Here is a 20,750-nt window from a genome sequence, read left to right as displayed (position 1 = left end):
ATTGACCATACCCCATGATACAGACAGAGGGGTTAGTACAAACACCCTCAGTCATGGAACCTTTCACTTACCATGGTCAGGTATCAGTAGGCATGCCACTCTCCTATGTCAGTCTGGATTCCCAACCACAGTGAGGAAACACAGTGACAGCTATATACAAGTTACTTATTACCAATACAAACCATTCTGGTGGTTGAGGGTATGGTTAGCACAGGATAGCATGTGAGAGACAAATGAACACACACATAGCACCACTGAACCCAATTTCATACTTTGGTCTATTGAGTGGAATAGGACACTACAATCCCACTGACCTGACAGTCTGGGCTTGGAACTCACACACCACAAATCTCATGCCTGATACTACCTTGTACAATCCATATCCACTTCACTTGTCAGTCTGCAAATTCCACCTGTCTGTGACACTGTCAGATATTGCCAAATGAGGATGAGCTTGTGAAGTAATCTGCAAATTATAAATGTCAACCATAAGGCATAGGCCGCATTGAAACTAAAACATCATACAGCCAATTCCCATATACAATGGTGACTCAGACTGTGCATTGTGAGAAAATAACATTAAGGTGATCAAAATCCCGCACCCTGCTCTGTGTAACATTCTGCATGCACATCAGAGTTATGTGTTGAAAGCTACTTATGACCTTTCTGATGGCTATACTAAGACCCTTATCAAGCATCCCTAACCCCACCAATACCCCACTGAGGAACTAAAATTACATAACATACCTAAAGTCAGGTAAAGTACTGATTGATGAGATCTGTCCTGATGTCTCCAGCTTCATCCCTATCATTCTCATCCTCACTTTGCACATCTGCATTCTTACCCACTGGAACTGTTGGCTCCCCGCACCATCTGGTATTAAAGGAATTTGACATCTCAGGGCGAAGGGTTGTGGAGCATGCTGCAGGCAATAATAATTTGACATACTTTGGTGGGTGAGTAGAGGAGGGCTCCACTAGACTTATCGATGCTATAGAATCTTGCCTTCAGGAGAACCAAATGTCATCTCCATGACACACCTTGTTCTTCCCTGGGCCTCACTGAAGCGGACTACCTCTGGCATGGTTGGGTACCTCACTGGTGTCAACAACCAGGGATGGTTTGGGAAACCAGAGTCCCCTGCAAGGAAGAGTTTAGAAAGGCAAACCTAAGTAATGCACATTCACACATTAGTTAGCAGATAAAAGTTACAGGCACACATGACATATGTGACTTACCAACTAGCCAGGCCCTCTGTGTATTGTTGTGACATCCTCAGTGGGATTTTACTGTTCCGTATGACGACGTAATCATGGACTGACACCGGGTACATCGCACAAACTTGTAAAATTTAGAAGTCAGCCAAACAGACCACTTGGACATTGATGGAGTGGAAGTTTTTCCTGTCCCTATATACCTGTTCATTGGCTTTTGCGGGCATCAAAGCTATATGAGTGCCATCTATGGCTCCAACCACATGTGGAATGTGTCCAAAAGCATAGAAATCTGCCTTTACATAGGCTGAATCGTCACGTTGTGGAAATCTGATGTAGCTGTCCAGGTGTTTCAACAATGCAGACAGTACAGCCTTCAAGACCAGACTGAACTTAAGCTGTGACATCCCTGCAGTTAGGGTCACTGTATTTTGAAAGGAGCCTGTGGTCAGGAAATGCAGCACTGACATAACATGCACGATGGGTGGTATGCTACTGAGCTTATGAATGCAGGCATCAGATCTATCTCTAACTGACAACAGATTGTATACCTATCCAGGCATTACATCTGAATCACATGTCATTTCTCCATGGTCTGCTATTGGATGGTACACTGTAGGTTCTCTCACTCTTCTCATGCCTGGGTAACTATGTGGGAGAAAAACAGAATGCATGTGTATCACTCATTCCGTACATCATACGTGTGATCATACCTATGTCACACATTATGCTCTAAAATGCCACATGAAACTGTTGAAATGTTGTACACTGAACATGCCTAGTTCCATAATGGCTTATTACTTCATTCACAACCCTTTCCTCTATCTATGTTAGAAATGGGAAAGCATGTCACTGACAGTCTATGTGACATTAACATTAGTAACATGTAGCATTTATATGGGACACATATACCACATGTCATATTGTAATTGCTATGCTGACTATGCTACTACAGTTACAAATCTTAAAACACATCAATTTGACATTCTGTACATAATTCATGCACATTGCTATATGTTTGCTCAAAGCCAGACATGAGCACAATGTAGATATGTTTCACAGCTTGTGACACAACTTTAAAATAAATTTTTCGTCCATATATGAGCCTTAAACTGACTTACTGTACTAGACAATAGGAAGTGACCTAATTCCGCTGGTGGAAGTCATTAAGGAAGTAGGTGGATACAACTGTGGTGGACATTGCCATTGTAACACATTGATTCCTTTGGCGGCCTTGTGCCAGTGGTGATGTTCGCCAGTGGTGACGCTCTTTTAAATGGTGGACTTGACCACCATCCCATACTTCACCTCTCACTTGACTCCTGACACTGCTGCCAGCAAGACCTCCATAAACCCAGCTGCTGTGTACTGCCTCTGGGAGCAAACATGTCACGTCCTGCAGGTGATAGGGCTCCTGCCTTCTTCCCTCAGGAGCTTGAAAAGCTTGTGCAGGAGGTCCCACCCCTGTATGGACAGCTCTACGATGCACCAGAGGAACAGGTAATTTCAATCCAAGTGCAATGTTTTAAGAAATGCTGTCCAGGGAATGTGGTGGAATGAGGGCTTGTGGTAAAATGTGTGGGTAAATAGGCATGTTCAGATGTGTACATATAGATTTTGAGTACTGATAAATAGTAGTGAGTGTGTGATATATGTACCCTGACCCAACTGCAGACTGTAATACATTATCAGTGAATGTGCTGCGAAAAAAGATTGGAAAGATATACCTTGTTTAGAGATATGCTTGTGGCCTGGTCACATGTTTCAAGCTGACACCTGGTGCTGGATATGCATGTTGTTTGCCTGTCTCATCATCACACATAGCCTGACTGCAGATGGTCATCCCTCACTGAAGGGAACGTTGAAGGCAGTATGTGTATGGCTATTTGCACTAATATGTATTTTCACCCTGCTTGCTATGGTATTGTGTATGTGGACATGACATTCTCTTCTTGTCTGAATCATCCATGCAGGTCAACGCCCATCAGAGAAAGGGGATTTGGCGTGCCATCGCCAAGAAAGTGCGGACCTTAGGGTCCAGAGCCGGCGGAGCACCCATTATAGGGAGCGGTGGGAGTACTTGAGATGTTGAGCCCAGAATACCGCAGAGGCCCAGCTGGGGATGTACCCCGATTGAGGACGGTGTGCCCGTTGGACCTTGACCCCTCTTAATGACCCACATGTTGGCAGTGGGCTACCTGGAGTTGGATGGGCATTTGAGGGTAGCAGAGCAGCCACAAGGGGGTAAGTACAGACTTGCCAAATGTTCATCCCTTTAACAGGTTAGTATATGATGTGAAGGTTTCTAAGCTGTGACAATGTGGTAAGTGCAAAGGGTAAAGGATCTCCAAGGAACACAATGATGTACAGTCCGCAACATTGGTACACAGATGTGCACATTTGAATTTGTATAGGGACATATTGCTTTTCTATGTTGTCCTCTGTGTACAGAAGCATATGATGATGTGCATGTGACTGTGTCAAATGTGTGTACCACTATACAGCTTTTCATACCCTAGTGGTTGTCCTTTCCACCTACAGGTCAATACTCCCAATATCATGATGGTAAGTTGTTTTGGTCTTTGCCCTCTTTCCATTCCAACGTCTGCTGATCCATGTCTATGTGCAACATAGAGTCTGACAACTTGAAGTCATCCCAACTTTTCAAAAGGTTTCTGATGAGTGACAGCATCCTGTGAGGCTATGATGTCCATTTTACATTTCACATGCCACACTTGCATGATTAATTCAAACCTCTTACAAGGTCAACCTCCTTGGTAAGTGAGGGATGTACATAGGCCTGTTTAATGTGTCATCTTAGTGGACATCCTACATGTTGGTAACCATGGAAATATTACAGGACTCCTATTGGATCAAATACATTGGTGTCAGGGCTATGAATGTTAGTATCATGTTCATGTTCTGTAGGTGGGAAGTGGCTCCACAGCTATTCCTTACCCATAGTGTTGTAGGCATGATAAATAGGCCAAGACACATTCTTGACAGCATCAATCTCAACTGTTTTTTGTCAACATCATGTCTACATTGAAAGGCTACTTCATGAGTCAACATTGAAAAGAGTTATTAACATACTTTCTGTTGCTATTTTGCATTTGTTATGAGTCATTTTTGTATGGAAACCTATTGTTTGCACTGACACCATTGTGGGGAAGGTGTGGTTGATGACATACACATGTGAATAGTATGGCCTGTTTATTCAGGCATTTGCCGTGCATCCTGGTGGGTCTACCTGTCATGGTAGCCACAGATGTGGTTTGTCTCTCTGAAATTTTCCACAAACAGAAGTAAGGCTAGTCATGTCTGATGTGTGTTTAGCAATGTTGCCACTCAGTCATTGGGCTATTGATGGAACGATTGCATGATACATTGCACTGTATGTCACCTTCATGCACATGACAGGTGTCCATTGTCTCGAAACAGTAGATGTACTACCTGTGGTTGTGTGTGAGTAAATGCTTTGAGCTTATTATGCCCTTATATGAGTGCTATTACATGTTCTCAGGAGGGCAATTACTTAAATGACTTGGTCCACAAAGTATGTACAACCCTTTCCTACATCACTGTTGGTGCATGTGTTCGGACTGTTTCATCTCTAACATTTGGTTATGCCAATTAGAGTAGTTGCATGTTTGCACATTTCCATCGTGAAGGTTGTGTACTCAGTGACATGAGGTGGGTATGGCTTGTGTGCAACATACTTTTTTGTGTTCACTATACAATATGTTTCCTTGTCTGGTACATGACAACAGGCCACTTTGTTGGTATGTGTTTAGAGTGTGTATGTGATATGTGGAAAACTGTTACATCTATTTTCCATAGTTTGGTTGGTGGCTGTTAATGTTGTTGTGAATAGGGATCCTGTATCACGTGGACATGTCACCATGTCATGGAATGGTTAGTGTGATAGCTCTGCTGATATCATGTTATATTAGGTGTGAGATCAATAGCATAGCTGGTGTAGGACTATGTCATGATTGAAGGATGCACATTGGAACTTGTTGTGACATGATGTCGGCACTAAACTGGTACTATCTGGGGGTGTTGTTAAACTAGATGTGATATTACTGATGTGTTCAATGTGGTATAAATGGTATGTAAAGAAAGTGATGACCCTACCTCACTTTCTGTTTCTGAGATGAGGCTCAGCCGAGCGGGGCAGCTTCTGTCCACGTGACCTCCAGTTACAAGGACACTGACACTGAGTGACCCAGTCGCCTGGAGGGCAAGGGGAGTGCCACGGGGGGACTGGCTCCAGTTCATCATCTTCGGAGTCCTCCTCAAGTGGACACTTCCTGGTGGTGGCAGACCCATCTGGGATAATCCTTGCCCATCTCTGTCTGCCACCCCCCTTTTATCACTGCCCTCCCTGTAGCTCCCTACCCAGATGGCTGTGCCCACTCACCCAAGAGTGTGGGTGACTCCTTCGTCACAGGAACCTCTGCCCCAGCCCCTGTTAGCCCTGATGCCCTCAGTGAGGAAGCTATTGACCTTCTGACGTTGATGTCTGTGTGTCAGTCGACCATCTTGAATGCCATCCAGGGCCTGGCAACTCAGATACGACAGAGTAATGTGTTTCTGGATGGTATTCATGGTGGACTGGCTGGCCTATAGAGATCATTTCAGGCTCTAGACTCCACACTGATGGCAGCCAGTCAACCCTTTGTCTACCCTCCCCCCTCCACCTTCCTCTTCCCAATCCCAATACCCCTTCCCAAACGCAGCCAAAACACACTGACAGGCATGTATCCACCTCACCATCCAAGGGTGGCGCAGCCAAACATAGGCGCCACAAGACACACCACCAGCATCACACACAAGCAACACATACCTGCACACACAAGAACAGTTGCTACGTGCCCTGACACCCCACCACCTCCAGCATCACACACAACTCCTGACACGCCTGCAGACACCACATCAACATTCACTGATCCAGCCACCACACCCATCCTACCCACAGACAACACCCCAGCAGGCCCTTAGACATCCAACCCAGTGACCACACCCGCAGACACCACAACCACAGACATGCCTACACGTAGCACATCCACCATACCTGCAGTCACCACCCAGCATCCCCCAACACCTCCACACCCCCTCTGCCCAAGACACAGACGCCCGCACCCACCCAAAAGACACACCACCTACAACCATACCTCCCACAAACACACACCCAAGACATCAATACAAACACCTCAAACAACCACTCCCTCTACACCAAAAGCCTTTTGTTATGACCGTCTCCGTGTGTGCAAACAGTCATTCCTCTCATAGTTTGACTTTTTCCCTACTCCTTCCCCTGTGACACCCCCAAGATATTGAGGTTCACTCCCCAAGACCATCTCTTCCACCTTCAAGGCCTCTCTGCCATTACCTATTCCGCTCCCCTGCTAAGAAGTCGGCCCATCCCACGAGGACCCAACCTAAAACCAAACCCCCCTTCCAAGCCAAAGCACAAACACCCGCTCCCAAACCTAAGCCCAAACACCCCCCCAGTATACAACTTTATCACATGAGTGTGTGTGTACTTACGGTTGCTGTCATCGACGGCAATGAAGATTCCATTGTCATTCAGCAAGCAGGAGCAACAGGTTGACTTCTAGTTGTGGTTCCATGGTTGCTCCGGATGAGCATGTCTTTCTGGAGTTGAGTGTCTCCTTTTATCCAGTTTGTTTCTGCCTGGGTTTCTGTGGTATTCCAACTGCAGCAGAAATATTGGCAGGGTGCAAAGTTGAGACCGATGGAAACTTGGTCTCTGCTGGCCTCTGGTGCCTTCAATCCTCTGCTGCGGTCTGACCACTCTGGCGATGCCAGTGGAACTTTGGCCATATTATGTTTGCATCATCGCCAATGTCATATTTTAGAGGTCCTCTCTACCAGCCTATTGATGGTCTGACCGCCACCACCAACAAAGTGGTCCTTGGACCGCCAAACTCGGAATGAGGCTCATTGTGTTTAAGGGATCGGATGGAACTTGGACATGAAAAGATGAAATTTATGATAGTCCTCAATGAGAAAAAGCAGGTCTGTCCATTAAATGTTCACATTATCACTGGCTGAGGGGAATGACCTTGTGAGATTACACTAAATAGAACAGGATATCATTCAGAAGTTTGTCTAGCACTGGAATTTAAAGCCAACAGAGGAAACATGTGCAAAGATGAATATGTATATTTAAAAGATGTTTAAAACAAACATTTGTTTTACTTTCTTCATGTTCACTTGATGTAAGGTGTTTGGTTAGGCTCAAGTTATAGCTTACATGATGAAAAGCTGAAAAGATGGCATTCTCACCAGGGGCAGCTCCTCCGCAGCTGCAAACCTTTAACCTTTAGGGTGCCTGGGGCAAGGTGGCATCATCCTTGCACACGGTTCCCCTGTGCCGTGGACGAGACCAGCCCGTCCTGCACCCGGCCTACAGGGGGGGAACGCTAGCGCTCCCCCTGTGGGCCTCCCTCCCAAACCCCCCAGTCGGGGATGCAAGGGGAATAGCTTCCCCTTCTGACCCCCTCCCTCGGCAATCTGATGACATCAGCGTGCTCACAGAGTGCCGTCATCAAATGCTGCCGGGGACGCGCTGGAAGCAAATGGCGTGTATACGGTGAGTCCTTCTCCTGGGCGGGGGGCAGTTGGGGGTGGAAAACAGAAACAGGGGGAAAGGAAAGAGTTCTCCCTGTGCCTGTTTTCAATGGATTGCTGCTCCACTATCTACCCACTAGACACCAGGGATTGATTTATGTTTATTTTGGGGAACGACCCCTTGAGCAAGGTTCGCTCCCCTGGGGGCATATGTATATTCATGTTTCGGCCCCCCCTGGGGGCAGATCGGCCATTCTTTCAAACCCCACTAGACACCAGGAATTCAGTTTTAAATAATGTTTTCGGGCAGTGACCCCTTAGGCAACGGTCACTGCCCTGGCGGCAGTGCTTAATTTGTGCTTGTTGTTTCTTGTGCTGAGCACCGGTGCTTATTTTTGAGGGCCGGCGCTTATTATACTGCCTCAAGCATTTGCTGAGAGCAAAAGACACATGTGGGAAAGACCGAGGAGGAGAAAAATGAAAAAGTGTCACAAAGGTAAAAAGCAGAAAGATGTAAGATTGAGCTGAAAGGGCAGGGAGTGGCTGTAGATAGATTGAAGGGTCCCGAGATGGCTTCAGGATTACGCTGCCTCAGTATTCCGTGCTCACACATTTAAATTCAGCAGCCGCGTGTTTCAGAGGAGGGCTTTGAGCACCGGCACGTTTACAAATTACAAATTAAGCTCTGCCTGGGGGCATTTTGTTTTTAGATGTTTCAGCCCCCCCCCCGGGACAAGATCGGCTATTTTTTGCGCCGATCTCACCCCTGGGAGGTTGAAACCCACTAGGCCCCAGGGATTGTGATGTGTGTGTGTTTTGTGTCTTGGGGGCACCCCTTGGGCAAGGGTCACCCCCCCCCAAAAGGGGGACATTAGTGTTGCCCATTTATGCCCCCTTGGGGGCAGATCAGCCTATTTTATTTTTTTGCCACCTGCCCCCAAACGTGGCAGAAGCCACCCAGACACCAGGGAATTATTTTTGTTCCTCTTTGTTTTTTGTGCTTTGGGGTGCCCCCTTTGGCAAGGGTTGCCCCCCAAATCGGGCACAGAACTGGTGGCCATTTATTTTTTAGGCCCATCTGCCCCCATGGGAGGCAGAATCCACTTAGGCATCAACGATCTTGTGTGTGTGTGTGTGTGTGTGTGTGTTTTGTGTGGGGGGTGGCCCCTTTGGCAAGGGTCGTCCTGCAGGAAAACCTTGTAGGATCTACACAAATGATACCTTCATGAATTCAGAACTTTGTCTACTTTTCAGAAATGTTTAGCTTTCCGGGATCCACCATTGGTTTTACACCAATTTCTGTCACTAACTGAAAGGAGGCTAAAAGAACAAAAAATAGTAAAAATGGGATATGTCCCAGTAAAATCACAAAATTGTGTAGAAAAATTGGGTTTTCTGTTTCAAGTCTGCCTATTCCTGAAAGCTGGGAAGATGGTGATTTTATCACAGCAAATATTTTGTTGATGCCGCTTTCAGGGACAAAACCACAAGCCTTCTTCTGCAGCCCTTTTTTCCCCATTTTATTTTTAAAAAACTGAACTTTTCGCTGTATTTTGTCTAATTTCTTGATCTCCTCCAGGGGAACCCACAAACTCTGGGTACCTTTAGAATCCCTTGGATGTTGGAGAAAAAAGGACACAATTTTGGCGTGGGGAGCTTATGTGGACAAAAAGTTATGAGGGCCTAAGCGCAAACTGCCTCAAATAGCCAAAAAAGGGCTAACAACCGGGGGGTGGGAAGGCCCAGCAGCTAAGGGGTTAAGACATCCTCCGAACACTTGTTCTGCTATTCTGTGTTACCCCAAGTCTCCCAATAAAAATGGTACCTCAGTTGTGTGGGTAGTCCTAATGCCCACAACAGGAAACGCAACATGGACACATCACATTTTTACATTGAAAACTGACGTGTTTTTTGGAAAGTGCCTAGCTGTGGATTTTGGCCTCTAGCTCAGCCGGCACCTAAGGAACCTGTTCTGTGGGTTGGACTAACCTGCTATCGTCCCGTTGCACAGAATGTGCTTGCGAAGGGACAGCAGGACTGTCCTCATCACCTCCCTCATAATCACTGGAAGAGGAGTTATTGAATGGAAATCCTCCGACTGAAAAATCACTCCCAGAGTCTGAGCCTTTGTCCTATGCCTCAGATCCTGTCTCAATATCTGCAGTCTCAGTCTCTGACCCTACATCAGAGCTGTCCTCTATAACCCGAGTGAGGGCTTGAGCAGCAGTCATTCAACGAGATGCCATCTCTGCCACTGGCTAAGCTGCTGCTCTAAAACACTAGCCTACGTAGACAGTCACAAAATTGCTGGTGGGTGTGTGTGTGTGTGATACGTGAAACAGTCGAGGTCACCTTGCCTTTGCTTCTTCCCTCAATCAGCACGTTCTTTCAAGACACTCTATTATTTCACCTTCTCACATACCAATCCTCACAGTCTTTAGCAACTCTAGCGCCCAGTACACATGTATAAGAGAGAGTTGTCTTGAACAAAAGTGCACTTGCAACTGGTCATTATGGAATGTAGCAAAGTCAGCAACTTACAGGGACCTCTTTCGCATTTTCATTATTTCAGGCCTTGTATTTTCAAACATCTCCAGTGGCTGATGCCTGCACTCTAGGGGTTAATCTTATTTTGTCAATTGGTCATGCACTCTCTGTAGCCCCTCATCTCTTCAACAAAGAGTTCCCCAAGATCTCATAATCTCTCCAATGCTCTTCAATATGAATGTGGAACAAATCAATTGTCACCTAGACAATCTAACTTTTCTATATGCCAATGAAACTCAGATGTATTTGAGAGCCTGTAAAATGTATTATTTGATGACTAGGGGGCACCAAACTACCTGTCACAGAAATTAGTCATCACTTGATATTCCCACTCTGTTAGTAGCACTTGATATCTGCGCTGGCCTGGTTTATACCACTGTATTGTAAAATGTGTACTATACTTTACTTTTAGAATCAAATATTCTCTGAATTTGCCAAGATGCATCTAGGCACTTGCCTGTGTGATTTCCAACAGACAATAGCTTCCTTTCATTATCTAAGAAAGCAATTCAGACAGAAAATGAAACAGTGTGCAGTCAAACAAACTTTGTAGAGATGTTTTCTGTTTTATCAGGAATGACAACTGAAGAAAGGTGTGCCTTGATCAGTAAATCAATACACAATTGTACCTTATTTGATTGCTACAATTATAAACTGAGAAAGCTAATCTGATCATATTTACGACTAACAGAAGAAAGATAATCATCCCAACAAATACAATTCCTGGAAGCTGTTTTGCTCACCAAAGAAACTCCTAGGTTCTGTCAAAACCTAATCAACGTTTTCTGTACAAATCATTCTCTTATAACCTTCTTTTCAAACACTGGAGTATACCTTTATCAACCAATCCCCCAGGCAACATCTCCAGTTCCCAGCAGTTCTCAGACCAGTCACAATGTAGACACGGCATTTTACAGACTGCATATCCCTATTATTCAGAAAATCATGCTGAAAACAGAATACAGTAAAAAATGAATACATCTCTTGTACAGTTTCATTGTGGTGGCCAAACTACACTATTCAAAACTGTCATTGTATTGAATCAAAGTTATACAAGTCATTCATCAACCAAAAGTAATTTTCATCTTTAACAAACTAAGCATTTTTATAAATGTTATATTTTAAATTTGCCATTTCCACAGAAAAGATGAGTACAGCTCATACAAATCAAATATTAAAAAAATAAGTTAAACCATATAATAAACAACGGCAACTCCTAATCGTTGGATTAAACAATATTTTAATTTCTACATCTTAGTATACATTTATTGTTCAAAAACTGTTCCAATATATATTTTTCATGCTGTGCATACACAAATATTAGGAGTCACATTTTTTAACTCAAATTAGTGGGTTCTGGCCCTATTACCTAACATGTCACATTTCAGCAGAAAGCCTCTTGTCTTAAACTTTCATCAAACCGTCTGATAATTCAAAGCAAACTTCAAACAGCACAATACTGCAAATAATGCTTAATTTCATATTGCTCAGTTTACCAACAGTCTAGAAATACTCATAGAATCTTATTATTATTTTTTAATTACACCTTTTATACAAGGTCTAAATTTCTATACCATTGCTCAGTAAGCTCAACAACAAACTGGTACAAACAATTATTTTCAGTATTTTTCTACCTCACCCTAAATTAAAATCATAGTTCACTAAAGGTACCATTGTCACCCCAAGAAACTCATATCGGCATTCATGCTCATCGCTGCTTAAAGCATGAAGGAGTTACTTTTCTCATCTCAGTCCGTGGTCCAGATCATTCCACTTTAAAAAAAAATAAAAATCAACAAATACATCGAAATCCCGCCTACCAGACAAAATTTAGGAGCACTTACTTCCTTTAAATATCTTGCAAAACATTCTCAGAGCTTTTCTAGAAGTGGATAAAATAGGGAACATCTTGACATTACAAATGTTACACCTATAATTAGTGCGATGGTTTGATCAGTCACAGAAGATTTGTTTTGAATAAACTTCGATGAAAATTAGTGTACACAAATTCTAACATTTATTGTCATAAGCTCTGTAAATCATTTTCTGGAAAATGAATGACCCAGTAAGCCCATTAGCAAGACTCTGCTCAGGGAAGACTGTCTGAAATTGACATATGCAATGAATCATTCAAACAATGAATACGACGCACAAAAAGAGAACAATTCCATCAGTTTTTCATCAAGAGATTTACTGTATGTTTGTCTAGAAGTTGTGAAGGAACTTCTCTGGATCGCACACGTAGAAAGGAATGGGATCAAAGATTCTGAATGGAATATCTGTTTTTTGTGGTATTATGTATATTTTAATTTTAAACCTATGTGAAACCGCCTCCTAGAGTAAAAAATCAGTAATGTGTTATCTTAAAAATATCTGTTTAAAAGATTTTTTTAATGAGGTTAGTAATAACTAGTTCTGAATAAACGCTTCATGTGTTACACAAAACAAATAAGTTAGACAATATAATGCTTTACCTCTCTAATATCTCGCTGATATTTAGTGCTCAATTCTTCAGTTTTTATGAGGTCCTTTTTAGCCATCTCAGCTTCTTGTTCCACCTCTCCCACGCGTGATGACAATGCAGCCATACGCTCCTTCATTTGCGACACTTCGTAGTTCTGCTTTTCAAGTAATTCCTGCAGTTCCACCACTTGGCTGGCTTCATCATTAGAGTCAATAGATCCATTTGATAATCGCTGAACAGAGGAAAAAAAGAGCAGCATTTTACTTTTCTTATTCTGTTTAAAAATACATTTGTAGTATACCTATATCAACATGTTATCTATTTAGACAAATATAAGTACACTTGAAGTATCTTCAATAATTTAGAAATATTTTAAAGTTTTAATGAGAAATGCTAAATGATTGACAAAGCATATTTACACCCTGTCAAGAAAACTATTGCCAGTGTTTTTAAGTGATAGGGGTCTCACCCACCCCCTCCTCATCCCCAGAGTCTTCTCCACCCTCCCTCGCCTGCCCTCCCCACATTTACACACCCACATGTGCACACATACACAATCATACACACATGCATACCCACATCCACCCATGCATGCACTCATACACGCCCACACAACACACACCATCATACATTGTCGCACACGCGCATTCACAACACTCAACATACACACATACTCACATTCAGTCATTCATGCACGCATTCAAAGTGACTCACACCCGCATGCACGCATACAAAAACAGACACACCCTCCCACACACACAACACCCTCACACATGCACTCCTCACCCCATCCCCCTCTCCTGTCGGAGAACCCAACTTACCTGTTTGCAGGGGGTCCTCCGGCAGGAGAGGGAAAGTGGCACTACTGCCAGCAAAACACCGCCAGGCCGTATTATGGCTCATGATACGGTAGGCGGGGTTTTGCTGGTGTGGTGCTGCTGCTGACAGCAGCGCCACCTTACCGCCGTCCGCCATCATGACCGTCGATGGTATTCCGCCAGCCTTCGGGCGGAATTCCGTTGAGGGTCATAATGAGGGTGGAAGCTGGTAGCCACAGCGGCGGTATGTTGGCGGCCGTCACCGTGGCGGTAGGCGGCATTTGCCGCCAATGTCATGATGAGGGCCTATGTCTCTACTGTGGGTTGTCTGGGCATTTTGTATGAGAATGCCCAAATAAGTCTAAACAAGATAATTTAGGATAAGAGAAAACTCATTCTACCAAGAGAGAAGCCCTGGTTGACTTACAACACCAACCAGCCCCTGAATCCCAATTAGTGGCAAATACTTTACAGTCTGCTTCCCCTCATCTTACCATCTCTTTTGACCTCATCTTCAGAGAAAAGAAGCAGCAGGAGGTTTCAGTGATTGACTCAGGAGCTATGGGAAATTTCTGAGACACCCAGTATGCCACAAACATGTGAATACATTTTGTAAAAAAAAAAGAATAGCAGAGCCTGTTCATGTGGTGGATGGAACAAACTTGTCTTCAGGTCCTATCACAGATTAAACAACCTATAGTTCTGAAAGATCATCTAGGACATCAAGAAAAGATATCTTTCAATCTCATAGATGCTCCTCAATTCCAGCTGATCTTGGGCTTACTGTGGCTTACGGAACACAACCCTGAAAATAATTGGGAAAATAGGACTGTCCAATTAAATTCAAGTTACAGTCGGAAGCATTGTTATGGTCCTCAAGAGATAAGTAGTGCACCATCTCCTGCTCAAGTTTTAGCTACTAAATCCAATGTGGTGTGTGGTCTGGAAAAGATTGTCATTCTCCCAGAATATAAAGAATTGTCTGCAGTGTTTGACCAAGCAGAGGCGGAGAAGCTTCCTCCCCACAGATCTTATGATTGCAGGATCGAACTTGAGCCAGGTGTGAATCTACCTTGCAGTAGAATCTATGCCCTTACTGAAAAGGAGAACAAGTTCCCTAAAAGAATATTTGGTAAAATATTTGGCAAACAGTTTTATTCATCCCTCTCAATCCCCAGTATCTTCCCCCCTTGTTTTCATCCCAAAGAAGAAGAATAAAGAGTTAATAACTTGCATTGATTATAGAACGTTAAATCAAGTTACGGAGAAGAATCGATATCCCCTGCCCTTGATTTCAGTACTGCTAGATCAGGTAAAAGATACAAAAATCTACACCAAACTAGATCTTCGCAGAGCGTATCATTTAATTCGAGTTGCTAAGGGAGACAAATGAAAAAAGGCCTTCCGCACCCGGTTTGGTCTATACGAGTACCAAGTGATGCCTTATGGTTATGTAACGCACTGGTAGCTTTCAAGCACTTTGTGAATGATGTTCTGAGAGAGTTTTTAGATCAATTTGTAGTAGTCTACATTGATGATGTTTTAAACTTCTCCCAGAATTTGCGAGACCATGTAGATCACGTGAGACCAGTTCTAATGAAATTGTTGGAAAATAACCTATAAAAGTGTGCCTTTCATGTGAAGGAAGTAGAATTCTTGAGATTCGTCATCAGAAAATGGAGTTTCCTTGGATCCCTCTAAAATTCAAACAAACCTGGATTGGTCTTCTCCTAAAACTGAAGGAGGTGCAAAGTTGTATTGGCTTTGCCAATATTTGCCACCAATTTATAAAAGAGTTTTCTAAAAAGGTGGTTGCCATTTCAAAAACTTTGAGAAAAGGAGTACCCTTCCATTGCTCAACTGATGCTGAAGAATCTTTTGAGTTCCTCATATGAGCCTTTATGACAGCCTCAATACTTTTCCATCCTAACCCTGAGGAGCCATTTTTGTTGAAGCCGACGCCTCCGACCAAGCAATTGATGGTGTATTATCTCAGAGGCACAAGGAAACAGGTCAACTTCACGCAGTGGCATTATGATCTAGGAAATTAACTCCTCCTGAAAGAAATTATCCAATTGCTGACAAAGAGCTATTGGCAGTGATGGATGCCTTTAAGGAATGGTGGCATTATTTATTAGGGTCTCGTCATGTAGTCACTGTGTTCGCCAATCATAAAAATCTTCAGTTTTTAAAGTCTGCTAAGACATTAAACCTTGCTGATTTTAATTTTACCATTACCTATCGACCTGGTTCCTCCAATGGCAAGCCAGATGCGTTATCAAGAATGAATAATATACCTGTAGCCGGAGAAGCTGAAAAGATTCCAATTATCCCAGCAGACAAGTTTGTTTGTACCTTACAATTTTCCGAAATAAAAAAGAAGGTTCGAGAATCCATGGCTGACCAAGAAATTTCAGATTGGGCCAACAAAAAAGAAGGAAGAAGCGTTTAAAAAAATCTTACTTTTGTTGAAAATGCTTTATATTTGCCAACTTGTGAGTTGCAAGAACAAGTGCTACAAGCCTGTCATGATGATCCTTTAGCTGGCCATAAAGGAATTTTGAAGTCTACCGAATTAATTAAGAGGTATTTCTGGTGGCCTGCCATGATCTCTCAAATAAGACAATACGTGCAAACCTGTGATAAATGCATTCGGGGAAAGACAACACAATTAGCTTCTGAAGGTGAGCTTCAGCCTCTTCCCACTGCACCATATCCCTGGCACACCATTACTACGGATTTGATTGTAGATTTACCTTCAAGTCAAGGTTTTGACACAATCCTAGTTTTTGTAGACACCTTTTCTAAAATGAGTCACTTCATCCCTCTGAAGAAGGTTCCTCGAGCCTCTCAGCTCACAGCACATAGTGAGATCTCATGACATTTCGGTGGTTGTAATCTCAGATCGAGGTCCCAATTTGTTTCCCAGTTCTGGAGGGCCTTTATGAAACAACTTGGAATAGACTCACGTTATTCTACCAGTTATCATACGGAAACAGATGAACAGACAGAGAGAGTTAACAGAAGATAGAGCAGTACCTACGCTTATATCTCCTGGACCAATGCTTTTCATGCCTCCACTGGTTATTTTCCTTTCTATTTGAACTCTGGTAGGCACCCAAAACATTATCTTAGGAAGGTCGGGAGGCTCGGTCCCAGCTGCGAATGAATTCTGTAAGAAAATTCAAAAGACCTACCAATCCACTAGAGAACACTTGACCAAGGCGAAGGTCTCTTACAAGAAACATGCTGACAAAAAGAGGAGAGGCAACCCTGGTTACTGCGAGGGTGAGAAGGTCTGGCAATCCACTCAACATTTACATTTAGGAGGGAACAAAAAATTCCAGCCTAGTTATGTAGGACCCTTTAAAATAAAGAAAATTATAAATCTAGTAACAGCCAAACTCGCCTTGCCTCCTCAGATTAAGGTTCATCCAGTATTTCATGTCTCGCTACTTAAAAGAAGCCCTCCCAATGTTAGGACAACCACCCCTCCAGATCCTATCCAAGTAGATTCACATTTAGAATAAGAAGTGAATAGAATTTTAAACTCAAAGTTTAAGAACATTACATTACCTCATTAATTGGAAAGGTTTTTGCCCAGAAGAAAGGTCCTGGGAAGCATTCCAAAATGTGCGTGCTCGAAGGTTGATAAAGCAATTTTAGGACACTTTCCCCAACAAACCTTCTGTGGGAGGGAGTTCTTTGGAGGGCGGTACTGTGAGGAAAACTATTGTCAGCGTTAAGTTTTTCCCTCAGCAAAAACAATTCCTCTTTTCATTGTACCCATGTTGGTTATAGCGGCGTCCTCACTCTCGGAGGCTGTTATTAAAACTAGCTTCTTCAAGTTTAACTGCCATTCAAGATGGTGGACGCAAATCCTAGTGAGGTCAGCGCTCTAGTGTTTCTACCTCAGTCTCGTGCTGAAGCTTCCCTCCAGCTGTTTCTCTCTGGGAGCCCTGCACTTCAACTCTCATCCTGAGGAGAATGAGCAGTGATCCTAAGGGCGCTTTGTTTCATAGAGAATTATTCCAGTTTTGAGTAATTAATGATTTTTCTTGTTACGGTGTGCACTCCAGCTACTTTTTCTCTTTTGAAGAAGCTGAATTTTTTCCATCTTCCAAGAACTGGCTATCAACTTTCTGAGGAGAATTAATTTTGGCTTAACAGAACTTCAAGCAACTGCAGTAAGGAATCCTTTTGTATGATTTCAGGACTTGCCAATATATATATGTACATATATATTCAATAACTCTTTGCTTTTAAGACTTGTCAGTCTTAGAGAAAAGCCTCAGTGCTCAGACTAATTCCTAGAGACTGTGATTGAGAAAAATTAACCTTGAGAAGGAGTTTTGGTTTCCTGTAAAAGACATCAGTAGTTTGTATATTTGTGAACTTTTGAACTGTTCTCCAGAGACCCTTGGAAACCTATGACTCCTGGAGAAAAGAAGATATTAAGCTAACATTGTTCTCTTAGAGAGAGGCTAATCTCTCAAAAAATCCAGGTTAGGAGAACAATATATTTGGCTAAATGTGAATGGCTGAACAGATGAATGCACAGTAGGAATGTACTTATCTATGCTCTTATCATACGACTGCAGGTCCTTCCTTAAAAAAAAATCCCAATAAGAAGAAAGGTGCAGGTTTTCAGAGACACACACTGAATATCCTATCTTCAAGTGGGAAGCACAGGCTGGAACTGGATCTGGAGGCGGTCTCTCTTTTTCTATTCCCATTCCCCTTGCCCCCCAGCGGATGCAGGGTTCAGATAATCAGTTAAAGTCTGAGCAAGCATCTGTTGGAGGAAGTTGGGAAAAAAGGCATCTGCTCCTGTGGAAGTTTGATTTAATGGGTAATCTTCTGACACACCCGAGCCAACAGTCTCACCTCTAAATAAAAATGCAATGAAATTAGAGAGTCTGTCATTCACCACTGGAATAACGATACTTGCTGGGGCCCCCTTCAAAGTACATTGAGTGCCCCCCTCCGAACTCACTTAGGAGCTCCTGGGCCAAAGTACTGTGCAGAGTGGGCAGCCGGGAGCTTGGGCACCCCAGCATCACGGGGGCTGTGGGGGCCTTTGTGATGCCTCTGGTTACACCATCCACACATATAGGACATATTGGACCTGGCCCTCTCTGCAGAGTCACCCCCAAACCTTTTGCCTTCACCCCTTTTGTTTTCTGAACCTGTTCTTGTTGGCTCTTAGGACTCCTGTGCACTCTACCACTGCTAACCAGTGGTAAACCGCTTGTGCTCTCTCTTCTAAACATGGTAAAATTGCCTTACACCCAATTGGTACCTTTAATTTACTTAAACGTCCCTAGTTAAGTGGTATACATATACCAACGGCCTATAAATGAACTGTTACTAGTAGGCCTGCAGCACTTATTGTGCCACCCACTTCAGTAACCTTGCTAAACATGTCCCAGGCCTGCCATTGCATCCTGATTGCAGTTTTAAACTGCTAGTTACACCTGGCAAAATAAACCTTTTGCCAGGCCTAAGCATTTCCTTCTAATACATATAAGTCACTCTTAGGGTAGGCTATAAACAGCCAATAGGGCAGGGTGCATTGTAGTTAAAAAGTTGAACATGTCCTAAATTTGTTTTTCACTACTGCAAGGCCTACCATTCCCTCAGGATTACATTGTGTTACATTATTACACTGAATAAATATCAACACTTGATTAAGAGCAGGTAGAAAAGTCAAGTCTGATCTCAAAAGAATAGTCATTTAAAATCCTTTTTAAAACTAAGGATTTAGGTTCTTCTGAAAGTGACACTTTTAGAAAGTTGACTTTTTATGTTTGTTTCCTGGAGCACATGACTAGGTGTACTTGGCCTTTGTGTTTTTCTCCTAGACAGTATCACAAAGGGGAAGTGGATGTTGCAGCATGGGCCATCTCTGACCGATGAGAGGGGTAGAGCTGTCATCTACCACACTGGCACTTCACAGGCCTCAGCGTGCACACACAAAGAACTTCACACTGGCCTTTTGTGACTCCAAACATGCTGGGACCACAACAAGGGAAGAAAGGAAATTTCAGAACCAGATGTGGGGAAAGTCTAGAGGACTCTCACACTTCAAATCTGCCACTTGGCATAAATATTTGATCATATCTTCATTATACTCCTACACCTGTGGATACTACAGATGGACCGCCTGCTGTCAGAGGATTGCTTTGCTGCCTGCCTTGATGTCTGAGAAGGAAGATTGGACGTGCTCCCTTCATCGCAGGCTACCTGAAGTGACTCAAGGGGTCAGCTGACTGACATCTTGTTCAGAGCTTCCGATACAAAACAGGCTACAGAGTTCTCTATGCAATTTTCAAGCTGAGTTACTTTAACTAGACCTGCCTGGACGTGCAACTGGACTGCCTTAAGCCCTGCTGGTCTCTGCTAGCGTGAGTGCCTAATCCCCAAGAAGGCATTCTCAGGAGCTGGGTCCTTGGTTGGTATCAGAGTGCACTTCTCCTCTGAAGAAGAAGTAATCCTGAAGTTTTGTGCTCTTCACAGCCGTAAACAAGCCCTTGATGTGGAGATCTTTCCACCTGCAATGAGCACCAACGTGAAACTCCAGTGGACTTGACTCTTCATGCTAGGGACCAGCCACGACGACCTGCAATGTGAGATCTGCATTACACGCTACAGCATTGACAGCCTGACCACCAAAGCAAAGCTTTACCAATGACCGTCTGTAATGCCAAACAGGATCTTCTTACTACGTCAGTGACTCTGTCTCGTCTGGCCTTCTCTTTGCACTACATTGACAATCATCCGTGATGCTCTCCCTGCAGCCTCAACATCATCAACTCAACTCTTTGTGGTGGACTTTTTAGAAGGTAACTTTTTCAGCTGAACTAACCTGGTCCTGTATCTGGACTGCACTCCATTGAGGTTTGCTTGAACATGTGGCTTTCTCCTGGTCTAGCACGACCAGACTACCACAAGTGGCTCTTTGTGCTTTTAGGTGCTTTATTTACCACAAATATTTAAAATTGTATATCTCCTGTTCTACTGATTGGATTTTTGTTGTTTTGGTGTCAAAAGATGTATTGAATTCTACTAATTGTGTCCGATTTGGTGTGGGATGTTCCTTGTGT

General features: G+C 43.4%; 1 protein-coding gene across 6 annotated transcripts in view; it reads right to left on the bottom strand.

The window, feature by feature from the left end:
- PPFIA2 (PTPRF interacting protein alpha 2) overlaps nucleotides 1-20,750 on the bottom strand; it is a 1,804,029-nt gene that overhangs the window by 620,040 nt on the left and 1,163,239 nt on the right. For all 6 annotated transcript variants that reach the window (XM_069228760.1, XM_069228762.1, XM_069228763.1 and 3 more), the window contains one exon: nucleotides 12,837-13,058. In XM_069228760.1, the coding sequence (XP_069084861.1) occupies nucleotides 12,837-13,058 (222 nt within the window). The remainder of the gene's footprint in view (nucleotides 1-12,836; nucleotides 13,059-20,750) is intronic.

Source organism: Pleurodeles waltl, chromosome 4_1 (genome assembly GCF_031143425.1).
Source record: "Pleurodeles waltl isolate 20211129_DDA chromosome 4_1, aPleWal1.hap1.20221129, whole genome shotgun sequence".
NCBI classification, from domain to species: Eukaryota; Metazoa; Chordata; class Amphibia; order Caudata; family Salamandridae; genus Pleurodeles; species Pleurodeles waltl.
This window is presented reverse-complemented; position numbering and strand designations above follow the sequence as displayed.